Source organism: Cervus elaphus, chromosome X (genome assembly GCF_910594005.1).
Source record: "Cervus elaphus chromosome X, mCerEla1.1, whole genome shotgun sequence".
Taxonomy (NCBI): domain Eukaryota; kingdom Metazoa; phylum Chordata; class Mammalia; order Artiodactyla; family Cervidae; genus Cervus; species Cervus elaphus.
In genome coordinates this window covers 48,432,088-48,443,414 of record NC_057848.1, presented here as the reverse complement: position 1 = coordinate 48,443,414, position 11,327 = coordinate 48,432,088, and the positions used below count along the sequence as shown (strand labels likewise).

Genomic DNA, 11,327 nt, shown 5'->3' with positions numbered 1-11,327 from the left:
GTTAACAATTAGACCTCATGTTGTTGTTTTAACCACAATAAAAAAGACCATAAAAGATGTACAAATGCATGTAAAGAATGCTTTAAAAAATTTATCATGCCAATGTAAGTGCATATATATACAGATATGGAATTAAACACATAAAAATATAAACAGTGGTACCTTTAGTGGTGAAATTCTGGTTGAAATGTTTTTCTAATTTTTCTAAAGTGAAATTAAGCTACATTTATAGCTATTTTTATATAGCTATGTTTATAATCAGACATGTACTCAGGAAATTGATTTCTTTTGTTTCAGATCTCCTTGGTTCTTTCTTACATTTCTGAAATCAAACAGGTCAACTAGCCCCGTAAGAAGACAGAATGCCTGTCCAGGATTAGGCATCTCCTTTATTTGAAGCATGGTTGCATCCCAGGAATAATTTCTTACCACTTTCATGATTCTAGTTCTTTGTCTTTACAAGGTAGAATTCTCTCATTCCTAAGGGATCTTAAGAAATGCTGAGCCTTTTGCTCCTGTCCATTCTGATACTGAAGCTGCTGCCACCTCTTATCTACCACAGGGGCTTTTTCTGTAGCCCACACCTGCTGATAGGCTGTGCTAGTAGCAGATGCTCTCACAGGAAGTGCTCTTATTTGAGGCACTTATTCTGATTCTGCTTTTACTAGTGGGAATGAAAGGGGTTAAATGATAGATGACATACTAACTGTGGAAATAGAAATGGGCATTTGAAGATGCTGCTCCTGTGTAGGGTCCAGTAGCAGGTACGAGATGATAGAATGGTGAGGAGGTGGTGTGAAGAATATTGCTATGATCCTTCACTTTCTCCACACAGATTGCATTTTCTCTTGCTCTGAAGCTTCCACAGGATCTAAAAGGCCTCTTTCCACCTCCTTTACACCCTCCTGCTCAGAGAAATACCCATATCCCTCCTCCAGCATCACCACCTTCATAAGTGCCTGTAAGGGAGCAGTACCAGGCCCATCCCTATCATCAATAATGGCAGTGGCTGCTGCCAGGCCTCATTCTTTCTTCTTTTTCTCCACCACCATTTGTACTCTTCCTCTATTGCACCAGCACTGAATTTATATCCAGCAGGAAAAATACCAGCACATGCCCACCTTTCCAAGTGTACAGGGGACATTAGGACCCACAAAATATCATAATATCTTCTCCCCTCCCTCTCAAATAATTTTGTTTATTCACCCTGATAACCCTCTTCTTTTCCTACATTCCTATCCCTAGCCAAGGCTCTTACCATCAGTCATCTCTGAGAAAGGAGAGTTCTCATATGACAGGGTCATTTTTATCTTCCACCCCCTCATCTCACCATACCCGTTCCAAGAAGATGTCCAGATCTTGGCACCTCTTATCCCAGCCAGCCTGTATCTGGTTTTCTATAATCCTGCACACTTGGACCAAATTATGCTATGAAAGGAATGATCTAGAGAAAGAATACTGCTTTATAATGCCTATGTACTCCTTACTCCACACCAGGACCCCAGGGAGAAAGCAGAGCCCCAGAGGGAAATGGTGACTGTATAGAGACTATGGTGCATGTAGAAAGACTAGGACATCAGGGCTTCCAGCATTGGCAGACACCTCCAACCCCCACTGGCTATAGAGAAGCAGACATGCCCACCCTCAAGAAACCATGTGGACTTGGACAGTGAGAGTACCAGGGACAGTAACAATGGACTGAAGGCCCCCATAGAAGGCCCTCCCCCTCCCATTCTTGGGTAACTCACAGGAAGAAGAGGGGCCCTTCAAATGTCATTCAATAGTGAATGACATTTAACTTTCGGTCTTCTCAGTGGGATGGAGGGAAGATTCAGATTTAAATGGTCACTTCTGGGAATTACCTGGAGGCCCAGTGGTTAGGACTCAGTGCTTTCACTGCCATGGGCCTGGATTCATTCTCTGGTTGCAAAACTAGGTTCCTGCAAGCCTCATGGCCCAACCAAAAAAATTAATTAATTTAAAATAATTAAATCAACTGCCACTTCTAAGCAAACCTGCCCCCGCGGTACACACTACACAGGAGACACAGCAATAAGTGAACACTCTTTATTACTAGTTAGAAACAGAAAACCTCTGACAGAGCCCGAGCCTGGTGAGCTGGAACCTCCTGGGAGAACTCCAGGACACCTCTTGTTCAGACTGGAGACTGATCTGACTTTCCAGCCCCTGGGCTCCACCCTGGCTCCCCCTGGCTTGCAGCAGCTGCCTCAGGGGAGCAGGGCATTCTCAAGAGTACTTATCCCAGTCCAGTTCTACTTTTAATCCAATTAGTCCTCCCAAGAGACGCACCATCCACAGCATGATGTCTGTCTTTGGAATACATTTTGTTCTTCATCCACTGGCTGGAAAGGGACTTGGGATGGTGGCTGGTCTTTCAGGCAACCAGGAAACTAATTGTCCCTCTCGAGGGAGGAAATCAGGACACTATCAGAAAAGTCCTGCCTGAACTTTTGTGAGGACACTTTCCCGCTCTTTGCCACTACTCATTTGTGTCATCTGGGACCAACAAGATGAACAGTTGGGAAATCAAGTCCATCCACAAAAATGTCTTTGATCTTGCCCCCAGAACTACAGAAATACCTGGATGCTATTTCAACTGGGTTTACCCAAAGACCACATGACATGCAAAACAAAGTCACCTCTAATCTATAATATATCTCAAATTATGCTCTCCCCTGTCATCTAACCGAACTCACCAAAAAGATTTGTGTACACTAGATAATACCATATAATTCTACCTCCCATCATATACTAGACAATCAATAACTATTTGTCTAATTAAATGAAATCCATCAAATTTGCTATCATCTATAGAATTTAACACTGCAAACTCACCCCCCCAACACTTCTGAAATAATTCCATATCAAAAGAGAAATTAAATCCTAACAAAATTATTTTGTATCCCTCTTCCCTCTAATAAGTCCCAAAGCATCTCTTCTTCCCTGACTTCTTATTCTTCTTAGTTTCATCCAGCCGGGAGGTCTCACTGAGGTGTAGGTCAGTCAGAAATGAAGTGTGATTTCTTTAGGATCTTGGAAGATCTTCTAAATGGGATAGGTTTGGATTCTTCAGCAACAGGCAAATTCCGTGTGGCTCAGAGACAAAAATGAGCCCCTACCTATAAAACTTAAAAACAAGAAGCAAACATGAACACTGCAGTAGTTTACAAAAGAACAACAGCATTTTCAAGGAAAAACAGTACTCCTAAAATTCAATATAGCATATAACTCTAAAAGTATATGGCCGTTCTGAGGCAAAGACATGGCATTTTCAGGAAAAGGTGGTTAATAAGAAAACAGAAATCAGTGAAAAAGAAAAAAAATTCTTCATGACTTCAGTGTCTCTAGGGTGTCAACCAATTAGCATCAGCCATCCAGAATCCAGCACCTGCAAACTTAAAAGGAATTAGAAGTCCTCTATTTTAAACACGTAATACTTCCAGTGGTCATGTATGGACCACTGAGAGTTGGACTATAAAGAAAGCTGAGCGCCAAAGAATTGATGCTTTTGAACTGTGGTGTTGGAGAAGACTCTTGAGAGTCCCTTGGACTGCAAGGAGATCCAACCAGTCCATCCTGAAGGAGATCAGTCCTGGGTGTTCATTGGAAAGACTGATGCTGAAGCTGAAACTCCAATACTTTGGCCACCTCATGCGAAGAGCTGACTCACTGGAAAAGACCCTGATGCTGGGAGGGATTGGGGGCAGGAGGAGAAGGGGACAATAGAGTATGAGATGGCTGGATGGCATCACCGACTTGATGGACGTGAGTTTGAGTAAACTCCAGGAGTTGGTGATGGACAGGGAGGCCTGGCGTGTTGCGATTCATGGGGTCGCAAAGAGTCAGACACGACTGAGTGACTGAACTGAACGGAACTGAATACTCAAAAGTAGTCTATCTTTGTTAAAATAAGTGTACAAAATAAGAATATAATTGAGTGTGTGCATGCATGTGTGTATGTATTTGTATGTGTGCTCAGATGATAAAAAGTGCTTAATCTGGGCAATGAAATAATGGATTATTTTGTTTTTCTTTCATAATTTTGGTTTTCAAATTTTCTGTGAAGTAAATGAGTTACTTTTTGATCAAAAGAGGAGAGGTTGTTAAGAAATTGGTTTTTCCTTAGAGTGTTTCCATTCTTACTTACCTTCCTGAAATCAGTAAGCTTGTCCTGGATCCGGGTCTCCACTCTCAACTGCCCTGCAGACTTTCTTGCATTTATAGCAGGACTTGCGCCATGGAAAATTCACTGCTTTACAACGCAGGCACTCCCAACTATTTTGATTGGAGTGTGTATCAGGTTTCTGCTGATGCTGAAAATCTGAGGATTTTTTCTCTTTTGGTTGCTTGGCCTTTTGCTCCTGTTTCTTTGGGCTTTTTCTCACACCATGACTTGTGCTGGACCCCGAGGTACATGCCCCCTGGGGCCTCTCTGGACCTTCTTGTTTGGGGATCTTGCTGCTGCCCATGGAGTACTTCTCCTGGGGCATCACTGGACATTCCTTCTGGCTGTGGCTCCTGCTGTCTCCCTGGGGCGCTGGCCCCTGGGGACAAACAGGGCCTTCTTCTTGGCTGCGGCTCCTGCTGTCTCCCTGGGGCACTGGCCCCTGGGGACAAACAGGGCCTTCTTCTTGGCTGTCGCTCCTGCTGTCTCCCTGGGGCGCTGGCCCCTGGGGACAAACAGAGCCTTCTTCTTGGCTGTGGCTCCTGCTGTCTCCCTGGGGCGCTGTTCCCTGGGGACAAACATGGCCTTCTTCATGGCTGTGGCTTCTGTTGCCCCCCATGGAGGATATCCCCTGGGGACACACAGCACCTTCCTCTCGGCTCTGGCTTCTACTGTCGTGCAGGGAGGACATCTCCTGGGGACACACAGCACCTTCCTCTCGGCTATAGCTTCGGCTGACCCGCAGGGAGGACATCCCCTGGGGACACATAGCATCTTCCTCTCGGCTGTGGCTTCTGCTGTCTCCCAGGGAAGACATCGCCTGGGGACACACAGCACCTTCCTCTTGGCTGTGGCTTCTGTTGACCCCCACGGAGGACATCTCCTGGGGACACACAGCACCTTCCTCTCGGCTCTGGCTTCTGCTGACCCCCATGGAGGACATCCCCTGGGGGCACACAGCATCTTCCTCTCGGCTGTGGCTGGAAGACATCACCTGGGGACACACAACACCTTCCTCTCCACTGTGGCTTCTGCTGTTCCCCACAGAGGACATCCCCTGGGGACACACAGCATCTTCCTCTTGGCTCTGGCTTCTGCTAACCCCCATGGAGGACATCTCCTGGGGACACACAGCACCTTCCTCTCGGCTATGGCTTCTGCTGTCTCCCAGGGAAGACATCGCCTGGGGACACACAGCATCTTCCTCTCGGCTGTGCCTTCTGCTGTCTCCCAGGGAAGACATCGCCTGGGGACACACAGCACCTTCCTCTTGGCTGTGGCTTCTGCTGACCCCCATGGAGGACATCTCCTGGGGACACACAGCACCTTCCTCTTGGCTGTGCCTTCTGCTGTCCCCCATGGAGGACATCCCCTGGGGGCACACAGCACCTTCCTCTCGGCTGTGGCTTCTGCTGCCCCCCAGGGAAGACATTCCCTGGGGACACATAGCACTTTCCTCTCTGCTGTGGCTTCTCCTGCCCCCCATGGAAGACATCCCCTGGGGACACACAGCATCTTCCTCTAGGCTGTGGCTGGAAGACATCACCTGGGGACACACAACACCTTCCTCGCCACTGTGGCTTCTGCTTTTCCCCACGGAGGACATCCCCTGGGGACATACAGCATCTTCTTCTTGGCTCTGGCTTCTGCTAACCCCCACGGAGGACATCCCCTGGGGACACACAGCACCTTCCTCTTGGCTCTGGCTTCTGCTGTCCCCCAGGGAGGACATCCCCTGGGGATACACAGCATCTTCCTCTCGGCTGTGGCTTCTGCTGACCCCCAGGGAGGACATCCCCTGGGGACACACAGCACCTTCCTCTTGGCTCTGGCTTCTGCTGTCTCCCAGGGAAGACATCGCCTGGGGACACACAGCACCTTCCTCTCGGCTGTGGCTTCTGCTGCTTCCCAGGGAGCACATCCCCTGGGGACACACAGCACCTTCCTCTTGGCTCTGGCTTCTGCTGTCCCCCAGGGAGGACATCGCCTGGGGATACACAGCATCTTCCTCTCGGCTGTGGCTCCTGCTGACCCCCAGGGAGGACATCCCCTGGGGACACACAGCACCTTCCTCTCGGCTGTGGCTTCTGCTGTCCCCCAGGGAGGACATTCCCTGGGGACACACAGCACCTTCCTCTCGGCTGTGGCTTCTGCTGTCTCCCAGGGAAGACATCGCCTGGGGACACATAGCACCTTCCTCTCGGCTGTGGCTTCTACTGACCCCCAGGGAAGACATCCCCTGGGGACACACAGCACCTTCCTCTCGGCTGTGGCTTCTGCTGACCCCCAGGGGGGACATCCCCTGGGGACACACAACATCTTCCTCTCGGCTGTGGCTTCTACTGCCCCCCAGGGAAGACATCCCCTGGGGACACACAGCACCTTCCTCTCGGCTGTGGCTTCTGCTGCCTCCCAGGGAAGACATCGCCTGGGGACACACAGCACCTTCCTCTCGGCTGTGGCTTCTGCTGCTTCCCAGGGAGCACATCCCCTGGGGACACACAGCACCTTCTTCTCGGCTGTGGCTTCTGCTGTTCCCCAGGGAGGACATCCCCTGGGGACACACAGCATCTTCCTCTCGGCTGTGGCTTCTGCTGTCCACCAGGGGGCACATTGCCTGGGGACACACAGCACCTTCCTCTCGGCTGTAGCTTCTGCTGTCCACCAGGGGGCACATCGCCTGGGGACACACAGCACCTTCCTCTCGGCTGTAGCTTCTGCTGTCCACCAGGGGGCACATCGCCTGGGGACACACAGCACCTTCCTCTCGGCTGTAGCTTCTGCTGTCCACCAGGGGGCACATCGCCTGGGGACACACAGCACCTTCCTCTCGGCTGTAGCTTCTGCTGTCCACCAGGGGGCACATCGCCTGGGGACACACAGCACCTTCCTCTCGGCTGTAGCTTCTGCTGTCCACCAGGGGGCACATCACCTGGGGACACACAGCACCTTCCTCTCGGCTGTAGCTTCTGCTGTCCACCAGGGGGCACATTGCCGGGGGACACAGAGCACCCTCCTCTTGGCTGTAGCTTCTGCTGCCCCCCAGGGAGGACATCCCCTGGGGACACATAGCACCTTCCTCTTGGCTGTGGCTTCTGCAGGCCTCCTGGGCATATTCCCCCTGGAGGTTGTCAGAATATTCCTGGGCATAGAAACTCTGGTCATATGGTGGGGCCATCTCTTTCTGGGCCCCCACTGCAGCCCACTGACCAGGTGGGTAGATCCCCAGGGGAGGCATCTGGGGTGCGACTGCTACTGGTACTGCTGCTGCCGTGACTGCTCCCCCTTCCACAACTGCTGAAGGTGGTAAAGGTGTCACATACGGGAATCCCACTGGGAATGGCAATGGATGTGGCACCGGCATTGGTGGAAGGGGTTGCATTGCCTGGGCAAAGGAGCTCTGGGGTCCGGGGACATAAACCACAGCTGCCGGGGCTGCCATCTGACTCTCTGAATGTGGCATGCCCTGTGCTCCCAGAGCCACCATCTTGCTGTGCTCTGGTACATTCATGGGCCATGCTGTAGCTCCAAGCTGCTCAGCTCCAGGCCCAGGCAGCATTTCATGTGCCACAGGTGCTAGCTGGGCCGATCTCTCAAGCTGGAGCAGTCGCCCGCGCAACATATCTCGCTCATCTATCACCTGCTTCAGGGCGACCCGTGTGCCTCGTAGATGCACTGCCGCCTCCTCACGCTCCTCACGGAGGTGCTTCAGCTCGTTGGCCAGGGCCCAGGAAGCCGCCTCACGCTCCCCTACCTGCTCCTGGAGCCGCCTGATACGGTGCGCCTGCTGCTCCCACTGCCTCGCCCCCACACGCACGCTCAACGCCAGCGCGCTCCAGGCACAGGCCCTCTTGATGGTGCGTGGCACCCGCGGGTCAGCAACCACGATTTGCAGCTGATCCTCTACCTCACTCCAGGGTCGCGAGCGGAAGGCCACGTAGAATTCAGGGCCACCCCCGTTCAAGAGGACCTCATTGTTGATGAACCTGATTACATCGATGTGGCGAAAGCCACTGGCATGGTCCCCAAAGTCCACAGCCATGGCTGCCGAGGCCTAGTCAACCAACCACCTCACTGAAGAAGACGCTGCCTTGCGACAGCCACAACAGCTAAAAGCTGCCGCCGCTACCAAGTCCGCCCTTCACCTCCCGGCTCAGTCCTCCTTGAGTCCTAGCTCAGTCCTGGCCTCCTCGCCCGCCTCTTTTGTCCGTCACAGGGTCCCGCTTTCCTCACCGAGAGTAGAACAGGTCCGCTCACCACCACGCCAACCGCCAAAGTTCAGGCTACGTGACTCGTCACAGGCGTGCTGAGTCACAGGCACGCAAGGCTGCTAGACCTGCCGCCTAGCCAGAGCACCCTCTACAGGGTGAGCGGACCAGAAGCCGCACTGGGTGTCGCAATGAGCCCAGACGTGGCAGAGGGGAGGGGGGGACTTGGTGCAGGCAGCAGGGCGCAGGCGCACAGTGGCAGAGGGCACTGCGGATTCTTTCCAGATGCTAATAGTAGCGAATCACGCACCTAGGGGCTGCAACCGCACACATACACACATGGACACACACATACTCTCTCTCTCAATCCTATTGTAAAAGGAAGGGTGAATCAATGGAGATCAGAGAACTTGAGTGGGGGAGGGGGATTTGGGGGGTAGGGAGTTGAGGGTAAGGAGACTGGGGCTTCAAGACCCCTAGTTTACAGAGGTAAATAAGGTGCAAACTTGGAGTCTATCAAAACCCAAAAAGGGGTTGGACAGTGTTGGGAGAGACTTGAGAGAGAAAGCTGTGCTTGCACTACTGATGTGAGGAAGGTGATGAGACTGCATGGTGGGGAAGGAGTGGGAACCAGGTAAATATGCCACTTGGCATATTTATTAGTTTAAATTAAATTTACTTAAGAAACAGCCAGTGTAAGGACACCCTGACCCTCATTCCCCTAAAAGCAGAAGTAAATATCCCATATGAAAGGCACCCTCCCTATACCAGATGGTATAAGGCATCCTGATTACCAGTTTCAACCTTAAAAAAAAAAAAGGTAAATAATTCAGCCAGCAAAATTGAGTTTATTTTGGAAAAGCAGAAGAATTAAATTCAGGATATATAAAGTGTGGCAAACTGTAAGCAAGTCCAGTGAACAAAGGAGAGAATGATCTTTAAAGAGGAAAGGAGGAAGTTTGGGGGGACTGTTTTGAAATAAAGTTTTTGAATGGGAGCAAGAGTTTAGGGTTGTGGCAGCTTCTCACTGGCAGAGTTATGGCAGTTGGCTGTGTGTTGCTACACAAAGAGAAAATCTTCCTTCTAATTGCTGGGGTGTTTAAAGTAACTTCTTCCTGTTGGAGTATGTAAAATAAGCTATAAGAATGGTACGTTTCCTTTTTTGATTTTTACATTTCCCCCTTTTGATCAAAATCTTTCCTTGAAAGTGTTGCTGATCAAGAGTCAGGTTTTCCATATTTGGTGATTTTGTTCCTCAGAGCCAGGAAGGATCTTTCCTGATCCTTGTCATGTGCCATGTCAGAGGGAAAGAGTACACATTAGAAACTGTTGAGGTCACATTTGAGTAACAAGGAAGGATAGGAGGAACTCTTAAGCATTTTCCACCTAAATTCTTTATCTTATCAAAGTCATAAGTGTTAGAGATTATCTTGAAGCATTAAGCTAGCATCACTTTATTGTACATCATTTCTACAAGAATTTAACAAGCAATAGCTACAAAGCTTACAAATAATTATACAAAGTAGAATTGAAAGTAATATGAAAAATTCAGTTTGTATGATGGTTCTAAATCACGACCTTAGACTTGAAGGTAGCCAACTGAACAAATAAGAGGATCATGTCAGGCGAAATTTATTGCAACCAGTGTGCTTATCCTCTGATTTTGTGTAATCAAGTTTTGACCTCTTCAGAGGCACTTATCCACGTGCAAATCTCACAAATTCCTCATTGTTCAACAAGTAGGTTATCAAGGACTATGTAAACGTCTGGAACTACTTTAGCCACTAAGTCAAGTGATTGTTGTTTGGCTGCTACTGCTTTGGCTGCAGAATTGGCTAGCTTTCCTAATGTTAGGGAGATATTTCTGATCATGCAATCAATGGCACTTACTCTGATGCAAGGGAGAAAATCTGACCCTATGGAGACAAACCTGAAGTCATGTATGTATCCTGGAAGCTCCTATTTAATATAGCCATGGAGGCTTAATGGGGTGTACTAGTGAGGGGTCTGGCTTGTTATTGATATTAAAAGGGACAGTTAAATATAATGGTAAGTATTAACCTTCAGTTCATCAGCTATCTAAATATTCATATGTCCATGGGAAATGTCATCCACAACAGACAAAAATGAAGCCAGATGGAGCACAGGAGACTCCAGCTGAGGTCTGGAAATGGATAAATCCATTAGCTGAAAGTTTCTGATTTAAAATCTGATCCCTTTTCAAACTAGGGATCAGACTAATTGGGATGACATTCTTTGAAATACCATCTAATGCCAAAAATAACTTTTCTAAAAGCCTTATATACAGGGGTAAACTCATTTGTATTTCCCTTGAGTGCAGGAGACCATATTTGGATGAGGAAAATAACATGGAAAGTGAAGGTCATATGATCAGCAAAAGTAGAGTGTTTAGTTACAGTGGTATGGTTATGATTGGGGAAAGATTGAGATAAGATATGGGAACATTCAGTCATAACAGCTTAAACTGATAGGTAACATCCATAGGCTTGTGGATAAAATCAGCCTTGGCATTTGGGATTACAGAGAAAATGCTTACAGACAAGACCAACAGGTCTCCAACATGGTTTCCAACATGGTTCTCCAACACAGAGTTTCTGGTGATGTACCAATCAGAAAAGTTTCCCCCTTTTTCAATAGAGTGGGAAATGTGGATAAGAGCATTGTCTTTCTAAGAAGGAAAGGGAGAATAAAGTGAGAAATGACAGCCATCTGGTCTAGTCTTCTCAGGAAAACTGTCTCCTTCACCTGTTGTCTGCTTCAGTTCCTGGAAATCTTTGTTTTCAGGTCACTAGTTAGTGTATAGGTCTAGTTAGGGTTTGGTGTTTTCTTTAAATGGCACATGAATCTGAGTCTATCTATAATTTGGAGTTTGGCAGCACAAGAGTTGGTTAATAGTACCTTACTAGGACTTT

The 11,327-nt window shown here is 48.8% G+C and overlaps 1 protein-coding gene across 2 annotated transcripts; it reads right to left on the bottom strand.

The window, feature by feature from the left end:
- Window positions 1-2,083: 2,083 nt before the first annotated feature.
- Window positions 2,084-8,581, bottom strand: TEX13C (TEX13 family member C). 2 transcript variants are annotated; one of them, XM_043896531.1, is made up of 3 exons: window positions 5,181-8,581; window positions 4,169-5,006; window positions 2,084-3,148 (listed from the first exon to the last, which is right to left on the bottom strand). In XM_043896531.1, exons 1-2 carry the CDS (start codon window positions 8,226-8,228, stop codon window positions 4,179-4,181), a joined length of 3,876 nt encoding a protein of 1,291 aa, XP_043752466.1. In that variant the 5' UTR covers window positions 8,229-8,581; the 3' UTR covers window positions 2,084-3,148; window positions 4,169-4,178. The 2 variants fall into 2 exon arrangements, with proteins under 2 accessions (XP_043752466.1, XP_043752465.1); XM_043896530.1 differs by having other exon boundaries at window positions 4,169-8,581.
- Window positions 8,582-11,327: the final 2,746 nt, after the last annotated feature.